Source organism: Oncorhynchus masou, chromosome 21 (assembly GCF_036934945.1).
Source record: "Oncorhynchus masou masou isolate Uvic2021 chromosome 21, UVic_Omas_1.1, whole genome shotgun sequence".
NCBI lineage: Eukaryota > Metazoa > Chordata > Actinopteri > Salmoniformes > Salmonidae > Oncorhynchus > Oncorhynchus masou.
In genome coordinates, this window is record NC_088232.1 from 29,065,508 (window position 1) to 29,092,473 (window position 26,966).

The following is a 26,966-nucleotide window of genomic DNA, read 5'->3' on the forward strand; positions in this document are numbered from 1 at the left end:
TTCTTCAGTCTCTCTGTCCCAGCTTTGATGCACCTCTGCTGACCTCGACTTCTGGATGCTAGCGGGGTGAACAGGCCGTGGCTCGGGTGGTTGATATCCTAGATGAACTTTCTGGCCTTCCTGTGACATCGGGTTCTGTAGGTGTCCTGGAGGGCAGGCAGTGTGCCCCCAGTGATGCGTTGGGCAGACCGCACCAATAGTGGACATCTTGAAGCAAGTGGGGACAGTGCATACCCAAATTATTTTGTTCCAATTCGAGTAGATGTGTGAAGTCAAATGCTAATCGTCATTCATCTCACAACCTTTTATTAAACGTTAGACAGGAGAGGCAGGCTGAATTTCTGTGACACGTCACCCATAGCCAAACCATTTATTTGAGTCACACAGTTGGGTCGTGTCCTGACTCGCATTATAAATACCCTAACTTTTCTTGTGTTCTGCTTTATGTCTCCCGATTCCCTTGTTCAATTAAGTTGCTCTGCTCGAGTGTATCTCAGTTTAATACCTAATCATGCTTTATTCTACCACAATGCTCCACACAAGCGGAAGTAATTAAGCTCTGTTGAACATTCCGAATTGGATCAGATTCACTATGGTAATACGACTGAACATTTCTAAAGAAAACAATGAAACAGTGTTGAGAGTGAAGGTGCAGTATGCTTTATAATTCCAACTACTACTTCCTTGATGAGGTTCGGTCAGGCATAACGGATCGTCTTTAGAAAGACTTTCTCTGCTGTTGAACAATGTGTCACGTGACTAGGATTGTTCAACGACCTTTCAATCACAAGGTGAAAGCAGATCCACTCTACACTACAGCCTGGCCTGTGGTATACACCAGGAAGAAAAAAAAGAGTAGCCTGTACACAAACATACACTTGTTTTGTGCTTTCTGTATTTCCTTACAACACTTCCCGTTCAACAAATATGTTTGAACAACACAGTACTATGCAATTATTTCATCTCAGGGAACCCTAATTGAGTATTGCTGTGAATACATTATTTCCTATCCCGATATGTTATATAATGTTTATCAGCAAAGAAGAAGAATCTGCGCTCCAATATAAACTCATAAATTAGTTGGAACATTATCACAATAAACACAAGGGAGAATTGACATGTATTGCAGAGCAATTATATACTAAATAGTAGGCCGCCAACGATGCACTCTAGAACTGATGTTAAACTGGAAGGAAGCTTTACATGTTGCCAGTGCCTTTTATATGGAGTCTTCCCTGAGAAGCCATTTCAGCAGGAAAATATAATTGAAAAGACATTTACAGCATTTTGAATTTCTATATAAACTCTATAAAATCACTTTGATTAGACTTTGAGGCAATAAGTATGAATCAATTAAGGGCTTTCAAGCAGTCACAAGTAATGGATTTCGTGTCAAAATAAATAGTACTTGTACTGGGGCGGTAGGTAGCCTAGCGGTTAGAGCACTAGGCCAGTAACCAAAAGGTTGCTGGTTCAAATACCCGAGCTGACTGCGTGAAAATCTGACGATATGCCCTTGAGCAAGGCTCGTAACCCTTGCTCCAGGGGTGCTGTACTGCTTGCTATGACTGACCTGGTAAAACAACACATTACACTTAACCTCCCCAGTGTGTGACAATATGAAGTGCATTGTGCTAACACTGAGAAAACATTTCATCTCGCTCTTTGCCTAAAGGCAGCATCTTAACTTAGATGTGAAAGCAGGAATTTCAGAGGAATCCCTGTCTCAGTTAATATTCAGCCATGTGGAGTATGACTGCTACAATGCTAACTAAATGGGCTGTGATGCATCCAACATTAGTCATCACTAGGACCCTGACCAAGAAAAAAAAAACTGGCCATTAGTTATAGTTTATACAGCCAATATAGAACCTACAGTATAGCTTGGGTCTTTCTTCATCAGAACATTTCACACCACCTCACTTATCAGCACAACGCACTCTGCGAACAAGAAATAATGCATTATCACGGTCTGGGACAAATGAGATCCTTAGTGCAGTCTTCTATCTTTACATATACACTACAGTTCATATCATAGCTTCTCCTGTATCAACTGCAGAGACCTCATCTTCAACACATCCCACCCTTGTCTCCCCATGTCCCCAGCAGGCAGTAACCCAATCAGTGCCGACTCTTTGTTTTCCTGTCAGATAACTGTCAGCCGGCCAGCTAAATTAGCCAATCAATGGCCGGACAGCCCCTGGGTATGACAAGCAGCTGAGGATCCAATTCTATTTTCCAAAGTCCAATTTGGGCTTGAATACAGTCAGAGTGTCACATCGGGAAGTTCTCATATCTATACTGTAGAGGGCTTAATGTGGCGACATGTCGGCTGTCGGATCCCGGGGATGAATGGTGGAGACGGAGCTTATTGCCTATTACATTTCTATGGTGGGGGGTGTTAGAGATGTGAAGCAGCAGATATGGAATCAATAGATACCTGGAAACGGATGAGCTTACTTAGAAGAGGGTAGATTTGGACCCGGTGGGCGGCTCCTGTCACAGTGATCTGCCAAGGATAAGATCATTGATAATAATACATTTATAATTGATTGTGTTGAGGCGATGTCATTTGGCAACACGAGAGATCTCGCTGAGACCTCTCAGACAAGGCGGTTTCTTCCAAACATAACGAAATAGGCTACTGTATGTAATTCATTTGCATACATTTTTATTCCTCCCATGGCTATCGTTCTCAGTGGTTAAGTGTTGAGATTGATGTTTTTTTACAACTCTTACACAACATGTAATGTAGGCCTATGTCAATGGAGCACTTCTCCCACAACCCCCTTAGGACATGCAAGCCCCAGCACCCCTGACTTATTGTTGATCCTCACACCCGTTTCCCATGTTCTTAAATAAGGTCAATGCTCCAGACTGCATTAGCAGTCGTGTGAGAAACAAGATTTTACTGAATTAAAGAGGCTTTCGGGGGCGACGGTAATGCAAATGAGCCAATTTTGAGTCAGAATGCCTGAAGCTGCAACCTACCCTGGGAGAGAGGATTATACCTTGAGAGGTTCTGACTAAACACAACTAGAGAGATAATAAAATGTTTACCAAGATGTAGATTTGACTTGGGAAATTATATTTAAAATGTGATTATTTTGTGATTTGATCAAAATAAAAAAAATTGCAATATCCTTTGGGAGTGTGTAGAGGGATGTTCACAGTGTGCCTGTGCCTGTGAAAGTAACGACTGGCCGCAAATTATACAAACTTTGTTGGCTCCCATTACAGACACAGCTCATCTCTATAAAAACCATCTGACCTCATCAGAGAGGACACCCTTAAATCATGTGCCAAAGTCTTGATGACGTACAAGCTTCACACTTAAGGCGCATGCCCTGGCCCCAGCCAACAGGTCCATCACTGACATCTGTACATTGGTACGTATCAATGGTCCTTGCTAATCAAACAAGGCTGAGGACATTCAATACAAGTTGAGTGTTTAATGATTGACTTGACATGATTTGATGTGCGTGCACTAATGTACCTTAACCATGTGCGCCCCCATAGCACCTGAGGAAACGAGTACCCTCACAGGCAAGGAGAAATCCTACAAGGTGGACATAATACATCCATTGTCCAGAATGCAATCACTGGATTTACTAAGGCAGCATTTGAACACAAAGACAAACATGTTTCCCCAGTATGGGAAGATGCCTTAGTCCCGAAATAAATAAATATCCAGCTCCAGAGAATGACTGTTTAATTGCCCATTAGTTTATAGCCTATTGTGGTCTGCTTTCCTGGACAGCATTACACTATTCCAATGTGTAACATTCACTTTTCCGATAGACTGGGAGTATAGAGTTGCCTGCCAAATACAGTTGGCCTTTGATGCAGTCATGAGGAAATGTAAGCAGTGCACACATTTTAAACATCAATCTCAATGAGGATGAATGTGTACACGTACACACACACACACACACCAAACATTAGGAGCACCTTCCTAATAGTTGCACCCCCACTAACAAACAAAAATCCTCATTCAACCAATCAAGTTCAAATTAATCAACCCTCAGTTCCATTACCTTAACTAGGTATGAGGAAGACGAGGAAATATGCTTCCTAGAAATTAAAGCACTGTGGAAGACAGCTGGCACTTCAGTAGTTACAGGTGGTGTCAGATACCTTCCGTGTAATGCATGTCATTTAATTAAATCAGTTGAAACGCAATGTAATTCTATTCAAACTCAACGGGGTGGATTTTCTTTGAAGAGTTCTACTCCTTCTGCTCACATCTTGGTGGACGTCACCCTGTTGTACCATGAGGTCACAGGAATTCTGTGACACTAGGTGGAGTGGCGACGGGTTGAGGACAGGCACTTCCCCACTTCCCAGTCAGCATCACACACACAATGGGAATATTCCCTCTGGAGAAGACCCCGGGAAGGGAACGTGGGGAAAGGATGTGGCTGGCTGTGAGATGAGGAACTGACACAAAAGCACACTGAGGATACACACACACAGCTTTAGTTGGTTGAGTGACATCCTCCATGCAGATAGACATGTCTGAACCACTACCCCTAATAAAAATAAGGGTGTTTTACTGTGTAAATGCTACTGCAGAAGAATGCCTCGTTTTGAAGGGCAGGGTGTTTCTTGTAGATTTCATTGTACCCAGAGCTACACGACTAACACCTCATCTGACCTCAGGACAGGACTGGACTGAGGGTGGAGACGAGTGGACAAGCACTGAGTTCTATTCACATAGAGGGATACTGAATGTAATTGCCCAAGGCAGTAATCTTAAATAATCCTACATGCTCAGATGTCTCTGCGATTCCATGTACATGAATAGATTATACTACCCATTTTGTTTTCTAAACTGCACTGTGATGTGCATGTCAACATTTTCTCTCAGATAATGTAGCTATGATCACATATGTATAATCCAAAGAGACAGAATAAATCCAACTGTCTACACCTCTGACACACCTGCTGAGCATCCCTCCCATGACCCCCCCCCCCACCTCTGTCGCCTGTCTGAGTCACACCCCACCACCTCACCCTACAGGATGCAAAGACACTGCGGGCACCAGGTGGCCCGAGTGCCATCATTATGGCACCTCCACACCATAGCTGCTCCACAGGTGACAGACGGACGGTTGCCATGGCAGGACGGGGAGCCTGTAAACGAAGACGGTTGGTAACTCTGAGCTCATTTTAACTCCCCATCAATCTGCCACTCTGTTTGACAGATGCCAGATAACTTTGGAAGCTGCTTCAAGAACAGTGAGTGACCTTTAGAGAAGTTTGGATCCAGTCCTGGATATGATGTGAGTGCAGCAGTGGGTGGAAGATGGAGTGGTTACGTACTGCCCTCTGGTGGAGACAGGGTGGAATCACCCAAATTTCAATTGCAGATACAGAAAATTACACATTTTAGCTTTAAAGCGGTATCCTGAATGATTTCTGGTCCTCAGTAATCATTACTGCCTCGATGTTTGAATAAGTAGGAATATAATATTATAACTCAAACCTTAAATAAAAAGTATTTTTATTTTTTAAAATAAATGCATTTCTTTGCAGTCTGAAAACAGCAGGCCATGCACTGCTGCTCTGGACATTGGGGGCAAACAAAAAACATTATAGTAGGAAAAAAATAGGCTAAGCTTCCTTCTCTTCAGTTAATTTATGCTCGTTTGTCTCAAACACTAGGTTCCATCTCAACTAAAAGGGTCTCCTTCATACCAAAAACATTGTTCAAAGAAAAGCTATAATGGTGATCAAATCTGAAAATTAAGTGATATATTTTTTAAAGGCACTGAACAGAGTAAGAGTTTGATAGCCTAGGGAGGTGTCATTGGTGAAATTTTACAGAGCTAGAGCAGAAATTCAGTGCCAAAAAAAGGCAAGAATAGAAATTAGCAATGTAATTCTGCTTATAGGAGAGGCAAGAAGAAAAAAGTACATTGAAAAGCCTTTTTATCAATGTTTCTGAGTATAATAATAATAATAATAATAAGTAGTGTGAGACAAATCTTCATTAACTTTCTACCAACCTGGAGTTTGAGACTAGTGTTCTCTTCATATATAGATCATGTTAACTCAATAAGACCGTAACATTGGCAGGCACAAATCTTCATACTACACAATGTTGACTAATGCTCTTATCTGGAAGCAAAATACACCCCCCCCCCCTCAAAAAAAAAGCAGCAACAAAAGAACAACTGTACAATTCAATTAAACCTGTGTTTTTACATAAGTTACAAAAAACGAATACTTCATTTAATGTTCCTTCATACCGAGGAAAAAAGAAACCCGGACTTTGCATAATTCATTCTTCAAACTTGGTGACCTATTGCTGGTGCGTAACAACGAAAACGGTACTGAATAATAGTAATACTATACGGTGTAAGATAAAGAACGTCGATAACAGAAAGGAGGCGGCTGCATTTGGGAACGCTGTTATTGGTAATATCCCTCCAGCTGTACTATACATGCACAATGCAATGGCAAGGGTCGGAGTCTCAAGGCAGAGCTGAGGCCTTTCCTACATGCTGTGGGCATCTGACAACCCTATGTGGCTGGCAGCATGTACCTGAGCCACATCATTTGGCCAACAAGCCTTCATGGCACCACATGTTCCATGACAATAACATACTCATTCGCATTTTCAGTAATTACCTCAGGACTTGTCAACATAACCAGAAAAATAACTTCTCAAACAGAGTATCCTTGAGTGACCCCTTCTAGATGATGAAGCACCACACTGACATATTTTAGCTGTAAGAACTAGGCATGGTTATTCAGGTGTTTACAGAACACATTGTAGGACATTCACCCTGGTTGAGCTCTGTGTATATTCAGAACCGGTTTTTCTGACATACTAACTAATCAAGACAACAGGAAAACACGACTGTAGGTGTGCACCAAGGCTTGTTCCAACTCTTCAAGCACACTACTGAACACAGGGGAGAGGACACTGCCACTGGAGGTATGCTCAGAAAGAAAACACCATAATAAAAAACATTCATTTAACTACTACAGCTTATTCATAAAGGGATCATATGTACACTGGAGAAGTGCTTACATGTGACTTCATATGGACTAGTTAGATCAAATGAAAATCCTTCATTGGGTGGAGAGGACAGTCTCTCCATGAGCTATGCGTTCCTCAGCCTTTCCTTAATGACGGAAGGAAATTACCCCACATCACTTCCTGTCTCTGCCGAGGAAGTAAAAGTGTGTCGCCGTTTTGCTGATACTCTTACTTTGGTGATTGCTACTGCCTATATTGATACTAAAGGGAGTAAATATGTAGGTGTACAATACGTGAGAGTAAAGTGGCACTCCGCAGCATAAATTAGACAGAGTATCATATCACAGGAGTAGCATGTGAGGCAAACCACTGGCCACTTCAAAAACTAAGTTGAGCACCACATCTTACTAAAATGCCAGATTAAAACAGGAAAACAAAACATGGATAAATAAATAATGTGATTCTTCATTAACACATGATTTTGTGGTCTGGTCGGATTACGACGACGTAGTGGAGTTGCTGACGGGCCAATTTGATCAGTTCCTTCAGGTGAGTCGAAGTACAAGGGGGGAGATGTAGAAAAGGTATTTGTGAGGGAGAGGTCTCCTGACATGTGATACGTTCTCATGGACATAGCTTAGTGATAGCTGCTTGAGGAAGTAGACGATGTCCCCTGTGCATTGGAGAATGATGGGGGAGCCACAGGCAGGGTTTGGAGTTCAGAGATCATCTGGGCTGCAGCATTGCTCAAAATATTAGTGTTTACAAATACCTTTGTCAGCATTAACGCAACAAAAAATAAAGGGTGTCAGCTTCTTAACAGCAATAACGATAGTGGGCGGCCGTGTGAGCCTCTTCAGCACAGCTCCAAAATAAAACCAGCAAAAATATATAACAAATAAAATAAACTGATAAGATCTAGTCCCCACCCTCCCTCCCCTCTTGACCCCTAATCTCTGACCCCTGGCATAGGGTAGTCAGACTCAGACCCAGCCGCTGGTCAGCTTGTAGAACATCTCCTCATCCAGAGACTCGTTCTGGTCCTTGGCTCGTGTGGACAAGAAGATGTAGCCTCCGATGAACTCATGTACCACCTTACAGTCCACCTCCGCACAGATGAAGGCCAGGCTGGGCTCATCTGCAAACTCCACCGTCACCTAGGGCACAGGGTGATCACACAGTCAAAACCATAGGACTTTACTGAAAATTCATTTAGTAAAGATGTGAAAGATTTACATGTGAAATGGCATGTTAAGATGGTAAAGCGAAAACAAACTGACGGTGACTCTGTTTAGATTATTGAATGCGTCGTCTCAAACTGTTAATTTCGTGGTCTATAAACTGAAATTTGTACCATCTTGATCTCCCAGTTGACGTTCCACTGCTTCATGTTGGCGAACCTCCAAGTCTTGATGGCGTCTCCGGTGTTGGCGTCCATCCGGATCAGACGGTTGTAAGTGATGCCGATCAGCTCATCCCGCTTCCCACCCTGGAATCTGGGAATGACAGAGAATTCCAAGTGAGCACACTGCTTGGGATGTGGTTCTTGGAAGTAATATGATTATTGGATTTCAACCATGCATCTTTGTATCTGACAATAACATCTCTGTTAGCCATAAAACAACAAGTCCAAAAACACACAGACACAGAGAGGCAGACAGAGAGACATAGACTTGGGGAAAATGTCTATTATTTTCTGTATGAAGAAGAAGAGCGAGGGACTCACTTGGCCAGGAAGTGAGTGATGCCAAACTCGGGCAGGGACTGCCAAGCCTGGATGAAGCGCATCTTGGCCTCGATCAGACTCATCTGGGCCACGTTCTGGTGGGCCTCCAGGATCCGGGCTGAAATCTGATTAACACACATTGAAAGGCTGTTGAACACGTGACACACCAACACCACCTCCACTCTGAAACCAAGCCCCAGACCAGGGCTGTTCAATATTTGTCCTGGAGGGCTGAAACACTGGTTTTCATCCTCCCTTTTTAATAAGGGACTAATTCAGACATGGGACAGGTGAGTGCAATTAACTACCAGGTAGAAAAACAAAACAAAAGATGTTTTTCAGCCCTCTGGGACCTGAATTGAACAGCCCTGCCCTAGACACAAAGACATTGGGGTCTACTGTGCACACATGGCCCCACCCTCACCACACAAAAACCACGTTATAAACCCCTAAACCCAAAGACACCTTCCCGTAAATACAGGAAGGCACACAAGGTCACCGAACTAAAGTATGAACCAACAGTTGAGATCCCCAGAGGCCAGTCTAAGTGTAATGACCCATGAAGTGCCTCCCCGCCCCGGCGCGAGTGTATTTCTGTACAGCCCTAAAGTTGAGTTCGAAGCAGAGCAGCCCAAACCCATGGCGTATGAGTCAGTGGGAAGAGGAGTAGGACAGATGCTGACCTAGGTCTTCAGGACAGACTCACCACTTGACCATATTACTATCCCATTCAAAGAGTGTGTGTAGGAGAAATGGGGAAATGAGGCTTGAACAAAACTCAGTTAGCAATCACCCTTAGACTGGGAATTTTCAGTTTTGCTAAGACTAAAGGTGAAACAAACTAGCTATTGAGACTGTTAAACAACTACTACTATGGTAAATCAACCACGACCCCAAGACAAAGCCATTTCCACTTACCAGGTCCCTGATATAGCCTGGCTGAAGAGGGAGGGAGGGAGGTAGGGAAGAAGAGTGCAAAAGGAGGGGAGGTAGAGAGAAAACGGAAAGAAAGGAAGAAAGAAAAACAAGCAGGTGAGAACAAGGCCATCGAGCAAAGAAAATAGCTCCAAAACAAAGCAGCAGAATCCGAATCAGAACAGGGTAAATAAACAGGAGAGTTGAGGTCTGAATGATCATGCAGCAGTCTCCACGTGGAGAGAAAGCAGCAGCAGTCACAGTACAGTATCTGTCAGGGCAAGCAGAGGGTTTAGTTATTTGGACACAAATGATTACAAACTGATTTAATTGATTTACAAGTTTGAAACATTTAATTGGAGTAATTATTTCTTGAAAACACCTGGGTGACAGTTGAATATTATATTTTACAATTAACTAGCTTGAGTACTGTACTATAGGGCAGGCCAGTAGCCTTGTGTACGCAATTCCCATTATGTCCACAAGGTGGCAATACCTACCAAGGCATCACACAGCTGTAGTATAGAGAGCTCCAGCTCTCTGGATTTGCAGCAAAATCTAGCAAAATTCTAGCAAAATTCTGGTGTTTGTTATCTGGCTTCTGCAGTTTGCTTTCTCTTATGTAAAACTGTATGTTTGGCTAGGAAGTTAAGAAACCATCTAGCCCAACACTCTGCAATCCAAATTCCTGTGCGTATCTGCCGGGATTGGAGCACGAAATCCCTTGGGGAGGGGGGTTGAGAAGAGGAAGTCCAGTTTGGGGGGGGGGCAATACCCTGAAAACATCTCTCCCACAGCACAACTAGCTGACTGTCAGAGTGGCTTTTCTCAGCCTAGCTTCCCATTCTGCATTCCCAGGCAGAACTAATTTCCTCAAACTCCCCTCCCAAACACACACAAAAACTACAGAACAAATTCACAAAAAGCACACAATGCTCTTCAAAACTTCCCTTGCTAATCCCCCTACCAGTAGCCCTGTCCAGCCAGAGATGAAAGGAGTGTTTCATGAGGTGCCTTTGGGCCATCCCTTGCTTGCCTAGCTGGGCTCGGTTGGGTTAGAGCTCAGAGCCTCACACTGAGACAGAGACTGGAGACGGGCCAGGACCACAGCCCCGGGTAAAGAGGCTAGGAGGGGTGAGAATTTGAATGAGATCTGAGTAGGAGGCCCATCACACTACAGACTATACACACACTCCAATCCTGTTTTTAGGCAGCAATGCCAAATAAACAAGTTTGGCCTTTTCTCATTCCTTTTTTTAGAACAAAAACACAATTTCAATGTGATTCAGTGGACACAGTAATGACTGTTTTAGGATGTCCACCCAGGATAGACATTTCCTGTTTGATGAGCTCTCCCCTCCTCCCTTCTCACTCACACATCAGGAGTGGTCTTTCCCCATGCTCTTTTCCTAGACGACCCAGTAACACGCCAGGCTGAAGCTATGGTTACAGTCCAAACCCAGACTAGTATGGAGTCATCACTTAACCACCGAAACACACACACCCACACCAAAATAACGTCCCACTTTTCCTATACAGCTTAATCAGAACCACATTGAGTGAGTCAGCGAGGGAAGGCCACTCCCCCTCCCATCTGTGGAGGCATGTGCTCTGCAGGTCTAATGTACAGTATATACATCAGCCTGTTATTTACATGGGAATTTGCTAAGTACAGAGCACAATTATACTGCCCCTTAAACAAGTTAATCTAATGCATAAATGTGACTTATCATTGGTTGGCTTTTGGTGGTTTGCCTCCGAGTTCTCAGTGAGACAACTCCTTTAGGTTGTCTGGCTTTCTCTGGCTGCGTCTCTCAATAGTCTTCAGTATTATATTATTTCCTCTTCTCCTTTCCTTTCCTCCTTTCCTTGAGCACAGATCTGGCAGGGCATGGATGGGTGAAATTAACATTTTGGACCTCTTTCCAGTCAACTAGCTTCCTTGCTAGTCACCTTTCAGTTATAATTACAGAAAGGAGACGAGGGAAGGAAGCTAGTTTAGAGTAAGGAGATCGCCTTAGAGCTTCACTTGTGGTAATCCTCCCTTTTAGACTGCTGAGTGCATGGTCCGTTGTCCTGGGTTCCTCCTAGAGGGAAGGTGGGAGCGAGAGAGGGAGGGAGGTTGCATTCCTGTGCAGGACAACCCAGACGCCAGGAGGCGCCCAGCTGGGGTGCATCGGGTAGGGGGTAAACAACAAACTCCCCCTGGAACAATTATTTCCCCATTATCTCGCCAGGGTTGCTTTCTGCTGCTATAGCTTTGTCTGTTCACTTGCAGTGCATGTATCCACCTGCATGCATATTTGAATCCATGGCCATTCAGCTGTAGGCTACATAAATGGGGTCTCCTCTCCACACAGACCCTTGTTATTCCAGTTACCTGCTTGTTCTTGTACTTCTTCAGGTAGCGTGGAGACACCAGGCACTCAGAGTTGATGTCGTTGGTGACGGCTGGCTCCGCAATGAACTGGGGGTCAGGGTTCATGTGCTGCATCTTGAGGAAGGACAGAATGTTGTGGACCTCCAGATTGTAGGAGCTGTCTGCCATGGTCTTCCCCTTAGAGGCCAGGCGGCACGCTGCCATCCAGTGGGCATACTGCTTCTCCTGCATGGGGAGGGAGTAGACAGAGAGAAGGATGGTGGTTATGATTATAAGATGACTATATGGACTGCATTCACAGTATCAGTGTTTCCCCTGGGGGGGGCCAAAGAGCCGTACTCACAGCGTCACACCGCAGCCAGATCTCGTTCATGCCGTCAGCTACCGGGATAAGTAACTTGATGTTGAATTTCTGAGCGGAGATGTTGACATCTGGTGTCACCTCGCAACCTACAAAAACACGAACAGTTCAGAGAGAAAGGGGGCGGAGGTGGTCAAAGCCATCCATCACACACCATTGGGGATCACACAGACTCAGGTCATAAAGGAACTGTTGAATTCTTTAGTGTGTGTGTGTACCTCTTAGATTCATTTGGAGAGAGGGTGTCCCATGAGCCTCCTCTTTGCTCTTATAGCAGGAAATTGTGATGTCCTTGAACGTGCACCAGTACTGCTTGTAGCCTTTCAGTGTCAGTTTCTTTGGTCTGGAAAACACATAGAATAGAGAAAAAGAGCGACGGGGGGGTAAGTCAGTTCTGCTTGAATCACAAAACACATAGCTTAGCAACGCTAACCCAACCCCAGACACCAAGAGGAGAGCCGTCAAGCCACATAAAAAAGGGGGTGCTTTTTTCCACTTGAGAGGGGCCAAGTCTAACAGAAAAAAGACGAGAGAAAGAGACAGCGAGAGCTTTCTCAGCCTCCTTCTGTGGTCCATAACAGAGTCAGTAGCATGAATGGGAGAGGAGCCAACGTTGGACATGAGTTTTAATGGAGGACAATTACTGTGGAAATACCTCTCAGTAATAGACTACAGCTTATATTTTTACAACATTATTTAAGCTGCAAGAGCTACCTGCTTGTCAGCACGGCCTGTGGCCAAAAGGCTTTTATGACTAGAGCCAGGGGTTTTACTCACCACCTGACCAGACCAGGAAAAACTTTGTGTGCCTAGCTATGTATAAGATATTGCTCTGTGCCCTAGTTAGAGCCTATACTATAATACTAATATAACATATGCCATTTAGCTGATGCTTTTGTCAAAAGCAACTAATTAATGCGTGCATAGATTTTATTTATTGGTGGTTTCTTGAATCGAACCCACTATCCCGGTGTTACAAGGGCCATGCTCTACCAACTGAGCTACTGAGGACCACTATAACCCGCCATGAGCTAAAGAGGACCATTATAACTGGTCCTAGTCCTAACGTAACCCGAATCACTGCAGTAATCAGTGTTTTTGATACATCCTGAGCCCCACCAATAAGCTGGTCCTGGGAACAAGCCAGCCCACAAACCCAATCCATACAGACAAGTTTGATACTGAACAGACAACAGCTCTCCAATTTAGGCCCAAACCTTGTTTCCTGCTCCCATAGTATTAGATTTAACATCCCAGGGACAATGCTTTCTTTAAACGCGCATGGCCAGTCATTAGCAAACATCAAGAAAGGGCTAAAATGAATCAACGGAGGCAGTCTGGAGAGTTAGGAGGAACTGGCTAGTTGGCTCTTTGCCACTATTCTAAGGTCAGTTTAGAATTTCGCCATAATGGATTTCGGGATGATACACTGATCCTAGATCTGTGATTAAGACAACTTCTACCACCGAAGCAGTTGTTGAACTTACTTGAAGACTTTGACGTAGTCAGCCAGTTCGGGAATGGACGTGATATCACCCTGAGAGGAAGAGAGGAACAAACATGTTTAGTGCTGGTTGAATGGTTATTATTGAGAAAGCACAAGGACAGGATTATAAAGCACAACTTTAACAATGACCTCAAGTTTGACTTTCTATGTTTGCAATGTCATCGCTCAGAGTTGCATTATAAAAGAAACAGTTAATCAAGCTTCAACTTCCTCAGATAAGCTGTATAAACTTCAGTTGGTTGGGGCAGACAGTTTTAACAATGGCCAAATCATGTGATACCCACAACCCATACAGAATTGACCAATAATTTATATATATACACTAGATAACAGACAGGGGGTGCTGTTTTTAAGCCACCGTACCTCCATCTTGGCACTTCCCCACCGTTGTAAAAAACTATTTTGGAAGCTGTAGAAATGTCTACATGTGTTTATACCACATTTATTATATTACAGACACCTAATGCATACTTTTACATTATATGTGAGCTAAACGTATAAATAATATATATACATTCAAATATATAACATTCACTACAACAACAAAATACTTAAATACACGTAATTTTGTCCTTTAAATATTTAATTGAAATACTGTAGAATTCCATTCATTCTTGTGGAGGACCGCTATTACTGGGGAGTGCCAACATGGCTGACCGGTGGCTTCAAAGCCTCTCACTGACCAACACATAGCATCAGCATTCTAGCCTTTATATACATCATTAGAACGTACACCTTCTGAAGTAGCTTTTTGGCTTGCAGTGAAGTTCTCACCCAGACCCTAGTCAAACTTTTAAAAAAAAGTTAAGTGAGAAGTAGGCATTGGCCTGAAGCCGAAAAAGGAAATGTACACCACAATGTACTTCACCGATGCTCTAAGGTTTTCCAGCACACAGCTTTGACCTAATGTACTATAGTAGCTATGCTGGTCTATTGTACTACAAATAATGTGTAGGCAGGTTGCTTAGGATTCAAACCTTCTCATACAACCTGACTAATTGCCATGGTTTTTACACCAGAAGGTGCTTATACAACACTATTTCACAACATTATAATACAGCAAAACATAGCAATAAAAGTAAAGTAAAAGTACACAATAATGACAAATGGCAACTGAAATAATGTAGTTATTAGTATTTATTTTATATTAACAGCTGATTTTCCAGAGGGAAGCGAAAAACCAGAAACCCGTTTAAGCTAATATATGGTAGAAACTGAATTATTTTTCACTGATCTCTTGTAACAATAAAAACGAGAAAGCTACTGGAAAATACACAAAATAATCAACATGTACCTATTAACATGAAAATGTACTTTAAAGTCTACTGAAGAAAGGCCTAGTAGGATACTACATTACCTGTAAACAATATCGAGTTATTACAAAATATACAATACAGTATATTCATCAGATATAGTTCAGGGATGGCCATAATTGCTCTTTAAGCGCTACGGGGTTATGCAGGATTTATTGTTCAAGCACAGTTCTACCACACCTGACTGTACTATTCAAGGTCTCGATGAACAGCTGAGGTCTTGATCAACAGCAGAGCAGTAAAATCAGGTGTGGTAGCACGGGGCTTGAACAAAAAAAGCCTGTGGCTTGTCAATAGCAATCTTGGTAACTCCTGATACAAACACTGTGGCAAACTGCTGAGAAATACCTGTAAAATACAAAGTCAATAGACAAGAACAAAACACTTTTAAGAACACATATTTACAAATCTGACATTGGATAGGCACGCTAAATCTTTTAGCTTACAAATGCTCTTAACGGCAGTAAAAGAGCACACATTTGTAAATGGCAGTATAAATATGAAAACAGATGGGAGTACTCATTTGGAAGAGAACATAGGCTGCTTAAGTACTACTGATAGTGTACAATATGCTTCAGCTCCACCCAGGACAGCTTGGCAAATTTCTTAGCTTCTCAAAAGAAAGTGGCGTCAGAAAAGGAAACGTTTACAACCTGTGCAATTGATTGTGTGCATTTGTACTGTAGGGATGGAGTGTTCGTGTTTTGGGAAAGGGAGGGGGGTGTCAATCTATACACGACAGAGAATGGTCAAAATATCCCCTCCGGTAGGTGAACCCAGGACCTTCAAATCCCAGGGCAGTGATGCCAACCGTTATGCTACGAACCCTGTTATAGATCAACTTAACACTATTTAAATGGATATCCAGGTTCCCAGGTCAGCAGTTTACACAGATGATTTCAGCCATATGAAAAACCCTCCATAGCAAAATATACCTAGCTACCTTCCTTTTGCTTCTCATCCAACTGGTGTAAGCTAGCTAACTAGCTACAGCTGCTAGCTTTCTACTAGTCAAGTTGTCTATGTATATGAGATATATTATTATTCACCTACTGTATGATAGCTATCAAATTAAATAACGTTAGCCTGCCTAGCTGGAACTTCTGAAGAAGGAAAATGTTTTATTTCTACAATTTCCAAAAGTTTTCAAAAAATATATATTTACGCGACGTGTTTGTGCCGTCATGTGCATTAGTAGCACAATTTCAAACTTATTTGCATTCGTTTTTACTTACACTTGTAACGTAAACACACCCCATTCCGTGCAACTGCAACATTCAAACGAGGCTACAAAGAAAACTAATGGGACTGTAGCGACTGTGTTGACTTCAAAATCGGGGGTGTGAACTAGGTTTCTATTCAAGGGGTGATTGACATGGTAATGGCTCTAAAGTATTGGAGAAAAGTTGAAAAAAACTGACCCTCCGTTGCATCGTGACGTGTCATGTCGTAACGTACAGCACACACAAAGGAACTATTTCTGTCTTACAATCTCTCTCCACCAGGTGTAGAACTTCTATCATCCTTTAAAAAACAAGAAATGAACAGTGACGGTTGTAAGGGGGGGATACCTAGTAATTTATTTTGTCATCATTGCATGCGATCATCATTCTCAAAGCCGCTGTTAACTTCAAAGATCACTTAACCACCCTAAAAAACCCATTGAAATTCGACACAAACCTTCAAATAGGTATGTAATGACACATTATATAAACTCTTTGTGTTTTATTTACATTTTAGAGGCGATAAGATGATCATTTGGACAGATCGAGTGAAAAAAAACATACATCTCTCCTTCTCACTATCACGCATTAGTTTCGCTTCCCCACCTGCCATTTAAAAAAAAGGCCCGACGGGGCTCATTGCCTGTTTGAATTATGCAGAAATGGGCAGCGTTTAGGTCATGTAATTGATTCTGTTGGAAAGGGGAGAAATTGTGCTTTACAATGGTATGGACATTACCGTTGATCTGAAAGTATTACGTTTTGGGGTGCTAAAATAAGGGCAATTGTACGAGTTTACAGTATGTTGACTTCTCCATTGATGTTGTTTTTAAGCTTTCTGAGACTTTCCTTAGCGGATGTACAATCGTCGCAAATTGAATTATGGGGAGTTTCAGGCCCCGGAGTGAACATAATTGTACACTCACAAAGCCGACTAAAAACGAGGGCTGAGGGACTTACGTTGCAAACTTCCCTTGCTTGTCTAATCATTTGGACCACCCTCCAAGATGGCAACGGCAATTCCCCAAGGGCATAAGGAGGGTAAGTGGACGAGGGTGTGTCTTCTAAGTGTTTTGACCGCAGCCCGGTTTTAGAACTGAGATTTGGCAAAAAAATATTAGCATTGTCAGAAATGAATTGTCAGAAAAAAAGGTAGCACATTGATTTTTATTGGGCAGAAATGCGCATGTAGTGCCAATTAACTTATCCAGTCTAAATGGATCTAAGTCTAATGGTCACCATATGGACGCTGTAGCCTCGTTTTAATCTGACGTCTAGAATTTGAGCTAGGTTTGGGCAAAAATAATTCTGACAACCGTAATACGAACAAGACCCCGTCAACAATCCAGTATAGTGGCTCTCGGTAACGGCCGGATGGATTATGACGAGAGGTGTGTTGTATACCTCAAATTTTCATCTACATTGGCGTCATATTGGCATAAATATGATGGTTGAGAGATTTGAATGTAACATTCCGATTCAACCATAATATGCCACTCTGGATGTGACCAATAACATTTGCTCTAATTGAATGTACCACTAGAGTAGCAGTGAGGTAAAGTACAGTAAATTGCATAACTAGTGTGTTTTACGGTAAAGTGCAGTAATGGTACCAGTGTATTGAGGTCTTGCCTCCCTCCAGGGTGATCTCCAGGTCTGACAGGGTTGGGGTTAGTATAGGACAGTAAGGTGTAGTACCAGGGTGATCTCCAGGTCTGACAGGGTTAGGGTTAGTATAGGACAGTAAGGTGTAGTACCAGGGTGATCTCCAGGTCTGACAGAGTTACGGTTAGTATAGGACAGTAAGGTGTAGTACCAGAGTGTTGGAGGTCTTGCCTCCCTCCAGGGTGATCTCCAGGTCTGACAGGGTTAGGGTTAGTATAGGACAGTAAGGTGTAGTACCAGGGTGATCTCCAGGTCTGACAGGGTTAGGGTTAGTATAGGACAGTAAGGTGTAGTACCAGGGTGATCTCCAGGTCTGACAGGATTAGGGTTAGTATAGGACAGTAAGGTGTAGTACCAGGGTGATCTCCAGGTCTGACAGGGTTAGGGTTAGTATAGGACAGTAAGGTGTAGTACCAGGGTGTTCTCCAGGTCTGACAGGGTTAGGGTTAGTATAGGACAGTAAGGTGTAGTACCAGGGTGTTCTCCAGGTCTGACAGGGTTAGGGTTAGTATAGGACAGTAAGGTGTAGTACCAGAGTGTTGGAGGTCTTGCCTCCCTCCAGGGTGATCTCCAGGTCTGACAGGGCAGCGTCCACCTCGTCCACCTCCTTCTCACTGTTGTTCATGTGGTTGTCTGACGACATGATGGACAGCTTGTTGATGTGGTACTGGGGGAGAGAGATAGAGAAAAGGACTAATGTTGAGCCAACAGTCCTTTACATTATATGCCATGACTGTGAATAATGTGTCAACACCAGTCTCCTGTTTGATATTGTGAATGTCATTACTGGTAATGTAACTTTTCTGGTTTGCCCCACTGGCGTCCGTTTCTGTGTACATTGGTAGTGGTTTCCTCGTCCCTTTCATAGCATATAAAGTGGTAAAAACACTTTGGGTGTTGTAGAAGTGAGTACCATGAAGCACTAACTGTTGATTAACAACAATTACTTTGAATTCTTTGAAATTATTAAAGGGGGGGAGGGGGAGTATTTAGTTGGTGAAATTAGTGACTGTAAATGTGTCTTTACTTGGAGCACATGTGAGTAGTACAGACTTGGGACATTGTGTGCAGCATTTCTGCATTGATTCACAATGGAAATACCATCTAGTCTGGTCAGAATCCTATTTGTTATATTGGGACGAGTCTCTGGCCTGGCCATTCATTCACACTATCCTCTGGACCAACAGAGCCAGTCTCACCATGTTATATTCTGGTCTACCCCCCCTATGCCTCAACAACACTAAGACCAACTTGTTGACAAACTGTATTTATACTGTCAACCCCCCCACCTTCTACTCCTCCTCCTCAATATGAATGAACAGCTGCCTAGAGGGAGTGAGTGAGTTAGAGAGACAGTGTGGGGGTGAGAGAGAGAGGTAGAGGGAGAGGAAAAGAGGCATATTTCAGGACACACTGCACTTCTGTGGCCATAACCAGCTAGGGTTTCAGAATGTAGGACAAAGGCTTCTCCCTTCATGTCACCATCTCTGACGCCCACGCTCTACTGACACTGGGGAGAGGGGGATGGTGTGTGTGTGTGTTTCTGGTGCGTACGTGTGTATTTCTAGCGCATATGTTTTGTATGTGTAGGGTTGGAGTTGGGGGTAGTGGGCTAACAGGCATGCCCTGGGCCTTTATCCCCCAAATACAGTCATGTTTACTGTGCTGAACATGGCAGGCTAATCGCTATACTTAGCCACACGGACATATCCGGGTGATAGGCAGAATCCCTGGACACAGAGACCATTCAACTCTCACTGTAATAAACCCACCCCTTCTCTTCCTGCCTGATCTCCTCAGTGACACCTTAGCCATGACTGTCACAGCTACCATAAACTTGCAAGAGATAACGATAGATAGTGGTGCAAACAGACAGGTAGCGACATGCTAGCTGCTAATCCAAACACACTACAGATTAGCATCTTGAGCATCTCTTCGGTGGGGGATGAACCACTAAACCGACAACCAATGATGTATTAATAAACACCTCGGCTCCTGTTGAAGACCCTAGCAGTGTCACCTTTCAGTGTAATTGGGGATATTGAGTAATGTGTAGGAGATTACAGGTTGGGTTGGAGTGATCCCTCCAGTGGGGTGAGTCCGGTAGCTACTCTATAATTACCCGTTGGGGAGAGGACACACTGGCGTCCCCATGTCCTGTCCCTCAGGCTTTACAAGGATCAGAAATAGCAGGGCTCCCCTGGTCTCAGGGGGCAACCCAAAGGGACACAAGAGACTTGGATCCCCACACCCCCCAAAAATCATACCTTCACTGTCCTTCCCGCTCTTCACTATTCCTCTTATATTACACAACTTGTATAAAAGAAGCAGTGACATAATCAATACGTCCACAGCAGTTAACTATGGTGTTGAACAGCACTTGAACAAGTCTAAAGTGTCAGTGACGTGTCTAGTCTAACCATCTTCAATGACAGGTATCTGGAATGGGTTGTTTCTAGAGTCAAGGCATCACAGACAGGATCAGTTGGTTTAATTGTAGTTGCTCCATGCAAGCATACAGCCTTGCATACAGTTATCAGGGGGACCATGTTTCTGTGTACTGCTGCAAAGGTAGAAAGTTTTAAGTTTCTCAGTATACACATCACAGACACACTGAAATGGTCCACCCACACAGGGTGTTGAAGGAGGAGCAACAGTGCCTCTTCAACCTCAAGAGGCTGAAGACATTTGGCTTGTCACCTAAAACCCTCAAACTTTTACAGATGCACAATTGAGAGCATCCTGTCGGGCTGGTATGGCAACTGCACCGCCCACAACTGCAAGGCTCTCAAGAGGGTGGTGCAGTCAGCACAACGCATCACCGGGGGCAAACTACCTGATCTCCTGGACACCTACAGCACTCGATGTCACAGGAAGGCCAAAAAGAAAACAACCACCCGAGTCACTGCCTGTTCACCCCGCGACCATCCAGAAGGCGAGGTGGTCAGTACAGGTGCCTCAAAGCTGGGACCTTCTATCTCAAGGACATCAGACTGTTAAACAGCCATCACTGACACAGAGGCTGCTGCCTATATACAGGTCTCAAAATCATTGGCCACTTTAATAAATGGATCACTAGTCACTTTAATAATGTTTACATATCTTGCATTACTCATCTCATAAGTATATACTGTATTCTATACCATTTTGCCTATGCCGCTCGGTCATCCCTCATCCATATATTTATATGTACATATTCTTATTCCATCCCTTTAATTAAACTGGTCTGTATTAGGTAGTTGTTGTGGAATTGTTAGATTACCTGTTAGATATTACTGCACTGCACTGTCACCCACCACGTCAGTGTCAACACTGGACAACACGCCCATTCAAATAATTTGCTGTTCTTCTGTTCATCAAGCAGTGAGACCATGGAGAAGATAACTCCTGCAGTCCTCAATCAGGCCAATTAACATGATCCCTACACACACGCACAAACAGACAAACATACATTACAAAGGTCTCACCTGCAGGGCAGCAAACATCATCATCTCCTCCTCGGTGCACTCTATTTCCTCCAGCAGGATGGCCCACTTGGCCTGCTCATAGAGCTGGTTCACCCGGATGGCATCATACTGCAGGGGGAGAACAAATACTGTTAGCCCTGGCACCAAGCCTGTCTCTGCACAAGCACAGATCCACACACAAAGCACTCCGAGACAGTCCAGCTGAGAAAACAGGACAGCCCAGAGGGGTACTTCCTCCTCTCCACACCCCCCAAAATCTGTCAGCTGCAGATGCTGAAGGCTGGTGGGGAGTTGTGTGTGTGTGTGTGCGCGCATGTTTAAATGTGGCATTAACATGTTTTAACCACTCCTATAAAACAATTGTAGACTATCAGATACTCAGCAAGAAGCTATGATTTCTCCATTACTGAAACAGGACCCAGATGGTAAATATAAAGATCCAGTCAACCTAAAAAAGAAACTGGAGACACCTTACACTTGTGTTGTGATGCCAAACTCCTAGGAAAATGCATGGCGTATAGAATTAAAGGTATTGTCGGATATTATTAATCTATTGGACAGTTTCTTTTTTTTTTTTTTTACATGACAGTACATTGGAGATAATATACGACAAGTACCGGAAACAATAGAACACTATGAAAAATCTGTGAAACCAGGCCTGGTATTCAAAGCTGACTTTGAAAAGGCCTTTGATGAGGTATGACTGGAATTTATATATAAATGCCAGGACTATTTTAATTTTGGAGAATCTCTTATGCAATGGGTTAAAGTTATGTATAGTAACTCTAGGTGTAAAATAGTAAATAATGGCTACTTCTCAGAAAGTATCAAATTGTCAAGAGGAGTAAAACAAGGCTGTCCGCTAATCTATTTATTATGGCTATCGAATTTTTAGCTATTAAAATCAGATCCAACAATAATATCAAGGGACTAGAAGGCAGGGTTTAAAAACAAAAGGTGTCATTGTATGCTGACGATTCATTTTCTATTTTAAATCCCCAATTTGGATCCCAACACAGCCTCATTGAGGATCTAGATCATTTTCAAACCTCTGGATTAAAACCCAATTAACATAAATGCACCACATTACGTATTGTATCTAAAAAAATAAATACAACTTTGACATTACCGTGTAGTTTACCAATAAAATGGTCCGACGATGAAGTGGGCATACTTGGTATAAATATCCCAAAATAAGTAAATTCTCATTACAATAAATTTTTAAGAGCTTCTGGTCAGCGGGGTGGTGGCACCGGGATCCTCATCTCTCCTAAGTGGTCATTCTCTCTCTCTCCCCTTACCCATCTATCTATCGCCTCCTTTGAATTCCATGCTGTCACAGTTACCAGCCCTTTCAAGCTTAACATTCTTATCATTTATCGCCCTCCAGGTTCCCTCGGAGAGTTCATCAATGAGCTTGATGCCTTGATAAGCTCCTTTCCTGAGGACGGCTCACCTCTCACAGTCCTGGGCGACTTTAACCTCCCCACGTCTACCTTTGACTCATTCCTCTCTGCCTCCTTCTTTCCACTCCTCTCCTCTTTTGACCTCACCCTCTCACCTTCCCCCCTACTCACAAGGCAGGCAATACGCTCGACCTCATCTTTACTAGATGCTGTTCTTCCACTAACCTCACTGCAACTCCCCTCCAAGTCTCCGACCACTACCTTGTATCCTTTTCCCTCTCGCTCTCATCCAACACTTCCCACACTGCCCCTACTCGGATGGTATCGCGCCGTCCCAACCTTCGCTCTCTCTCCCCCGCTACTCTTTCCTCTTCCATCCTATCATCTCTTCCCTCTGCTCATACCTTCTCCAACCTTTCTCCTGACTCTGCCTCCTCAACCCTCCTCTCTTCCCTTTCTGCATCCTTTGACTCTCTATGTCCCCTATCCTCCAGGCCGGCTCGGTCCTCCCCTCCCGCTCCGTGGCTCGACGACTCATTGCGAGCTCACAGAACAGAGCTCCGGGCAGCCGAGCGGAAATGGAGGAAAACTCGCCTCCCTGCGGACCTGGCATCCTTTCACTCCCTCCTCTCTACATTTTCCTCCTCTGTCTCTGCTGCTAAAGCCACTTTCTACCACTCTAAATTCCAAGCATCTGCCTCTAACCCTAGGAAGCTCTTTGCCACCTTCTCCTCCCTCCTGAATCCTCCTCCCCCCCCCCCCTCCTCCTCCCTCTCTGCAGATGACTTCGTCAACCATTTTGAAAAGAAGGTCGACGACATCCGATCCTCGTTTGCTAAGTCAAACGACACCGCTGGTTCTGCTCACACTGCCCTACCCTGTGCTCTGACCTCTTTCTCCCCTCTCTCTCCAGATGAAATCTCGCTTCTTGTGACGGCCGGCCGCCCAACAACCTGCCCGCTCGACCCTATCCCCTCCTCTCTCCTCCAGACCATTTCCGGGGACCTTCTCCCTTACCTCACCTCGCTCATCAACTCATCCCTGACCGCTGGCTACGTCCCTTCCGTCTTCAAGAGAGCGAGAGTTGCACCCCTTCTGAAAAAACCTACACTCGATCCCTCCGATGTCAACAACTACAGACCAGTATCCCTTCTTTCTTTTCTCTCCAAAACTCTTGAACGTGCCGTCCTTGGCCAGCTCTCCCGCTATCTCTCTCAGAATGACCTTCTTGATCCAAATCAGTCAGGTTTCAAGACTAGTCATTCAACTGAGACTGCTCTTCTCTGTATCACGGAGGCGCTCCGCACTGCTAAAGCTAACTCTCTCTCCTCTGCTCTCATCCTTCTAGACCTATCGGCTGCCTTCGATACTGTGAACCATCAGATCCTCCTCTCCACCCTCACCGAGTTGAGCATCTCCGGCGCGGCCCACGCTTGGATTGCGTCCTACCTGACAGGTCGCTCCTACCAGGTGGCGTGGCGAGAATCTGTCTCCTCGCCACGCGCTCTCACCACTGGTGTCCCCCAGGGCTCTGTTCTAGGCCCTCTCCTATTCTCGCTATACACCAAGTCACTTGGCTCTGTCATAACCTCACATGGTCTCTCCTATCATTGCTATGCAGACGACACACAATTAATCTTCTCCTTTCCCCCTTCTGATGACCAGGTGGCGAATCGCATCTCTGCATGTCTGGCAGACATATCAGTGTGGATGACGGATCACCACCTCAAGCTGAACCTCGGCAAGACGGAGCTGCTCTTCCTCCCGGGGAAGGACTGCCCGTTCCATGATCTCGCCATCACGGTTGACAACTCCATTGTGTCCTCCTCCCAGAGCGCTAAGAACCTTGGCGTGATCCTGGACAACACCCTGTCGTTCTCAACCAACATCATGGCGGTGGCCCGTTCCTGTAGGTTCATGCTCTACAACATCCGCAGAGTACGACCCTGCCTCACACAGGAAGCGGCGCAGGTCCTAATCCAGGCACTTGTCATCTCCCGTCTGGATTACTGCAACTCGCTGTTGGCTGGACTCCCTGCCTGTGCCATTAAACCCCTACAACTCATCCAGAACGCCGCAGCCCGTCTGGTGTTCAACCTTCCCAAGTTCTCTCACGTCCCTCCGCTCTCTCCACTGGCTTCCAGTTGAAGCTCGCATCCGCTACAAGACCATGGTGCTTGCCTACGGAGCTGTGAGGGGAACGGCACCGCAGTACCTCCAGGCTCTGATCAGGCCCTACACCCAAGCAAGGGCACTGCGTTCATCCACCTCTGGCCTGCTCGCCTCCCTACCATTGAGGAAGTACAGTTCCCGCTCAGCCCAGTCAAAACTGTTCGCTGCTCTGGCCCCCCAATGGTGGAACAAACTCCCTCACGACGCCAGGACAGCGGAGTCAATCACCACCTTCCGGAGACACCTGAAACCCCACCTCTTCAAGGAATACCTAGGATAGGATAAGTAATCCTTCTCACCACCCCCCCTTAATGATTTAGATGCACTATTGTAAAGTGGCTGTTCCACTGGATGTCAGAAGGTGAATTCACCAATTTGTAAGTCGCTCTGGATAAGAGCGTCTGCTAAATGACTTAAATGTAAAATGTAAATGTAATAGAAAGTTAGCCAATTGGCTACCATGGAAAGGACAACACCTGTCTATTTGTGGAAAAACCACCCTGATTAATGATTTAGTCATATTTACTTTTGGCCCTGCCTACACCTAACGACCTGTCACATTTCTATTTTTTACAGTGAATTCATTAAGTATTCAGACCACTTTGCTTTATCCACAGCCTTATTCTAAAATGGACTTAAATTGCTTTCCCCTCTGATCCATCTCCACACAATACCCCATAATAAGAACACAAAAACAGATTTTTAGAAGTGTGCAATTTTTTATATGAAATATCACATTTACATAAGTATTGAGACCCTTTAATCAGTACTTTGTTGAAACACCTTTGGCAGCAATTACAGCCTTGGGTCTTCTTGGGTATGAAGCTACAATTTTGGCACACCTGTATTGGGGGAGTTTCTTCCATTCTTCTCTGCAGATCCTCTCAAGCTCTGCGAGGTTAAATGGGGAGCGTCGCTGCACAGCTATTTTCAGGTCACTCCAGAGATGTTTGATCAGGTTCAAATCCGGGCTCTGGGTGGGCCACTAAGGGACATTCAGACTTGTCCCGAAGCCACTCCTGCATTGTCTTGGCTGTGTGCTCAGGGTCATTGGCCTGTTGGAAGGAGAACCGTCACCCCAGTCTGAGGTCCTGAGTGCTCTGGAGCAGGTTTTCATCAAGGAGCTCGCTGTACTTTGCTCCGTGATGTGGTGTCCACATCACCAACGTACTATCAAGGGCCCAACACACCAACACAGTCGTAAAGAGGGCACGACAAAACCTTTTCCCCCTCAGGAGACAGAAAAGATTTGGCATGATCTTCAAAAAGTTCTACTGCACCATCGAGAGCATCCTGACAGGTTGCATCACCGCCTGGAATGGCAACTGCTCGGTATCCCCAAGCCATAAGACTGAGGAACAATTAATCAAATGGCCACTGGCCTTTTCACATTGACCCCCCCCCCCATTTGTTTTGTACACTGCTGCTACTCGCTGTTTAATATCTATGCAGTCACTTCACCCCTACCTACATGTACAAATTACCTTAACCAGTAACCCCACACTGACTCCGTACCCCCTGTATATAGCCTCTGTATTGTTATTTTATTGTGTTACTTTGTATAATTTCTTTTACTTTATTTGGTAAATATTTTCTTAACCAGCAGTACAGTTCAAGAAGAGTTAAGGGCTTGTAAGTAAGCATTTCACGGTAACTTCCCCACTTGTATTCAGCACATGTGACAAATAATTTGTCACATGGATAAGAGCGTCTGCTAAATGACTTAAATGTTAAATGTTAAATAAAGTTTGATTTGCTGCAGAGATGGTTCTTCTGGAAGGTTCTCCCATCTCCACAGAGGAACTCTTGTCAGAGTGATCATAGGGTTCTCGGTCACCTG

General features: G+C 44.2%; 1 protein-coding gene across 5 annotated transcripts in view; it reads right to left on the bottom strand.

Moving 5' to 3' along the window:
• Nucleotides 1-5,489: 5,489 nt before the first annotated feature.
• Nucleotides 5,490-26,966, bottom strand: part of LOC135508062 (fermitin family homolog 2) — a 91,029-nt gene continuing 69,552 nt past the window's right edge. For 3 of the 5 annotated variants that reach the window (XM_064927984.1, XM_064927987.1, XM_064927986.1), the window contains 10 exons: nt 21,549-21,656; nt 18,614-18,748; nt 13,861-13,910; nt 12,592-12,716; nt 12,356-12,462; nt 12,013-12,237; nt 9,636-9,656; nt 8,718-8,842; nt 8,346-8,487; nt 5,490-8,148 (listed from right to left, as the gene is read on the bottom strand). In XM_064927984.1, coding sequence (XP_064784056.1) covers nt 7,975-8,148; nt 8,346-8,487; nt 8,718-8,842; nt 9,636-9,656; nt 12,013-12,237; nt 12,356-12,462; nt 12,592-12,716; nt 13,861-13,910; nt 18,614-18,748; nt 21,549-21,656 — 1,212 coding nt within the window. In that variant the 3' untranslated portion in view covers nt 5,490-7,974. The remainder of the gene's footprint in view (nt 8,149-8,345; nt 8,488-8,717; nt 8,843-9,635; nt 9,657-12,012; nt 12,238-12,355; nt 12,463-12,591; nt 12,717-13,860; nt 13,911-18,613; nt 18,749-21,548; nt 21,657-26,966) is intronic. The other 2 variants (XM_064927985.1, XM_064927988.1) reach the window with 1 other exon arrangement.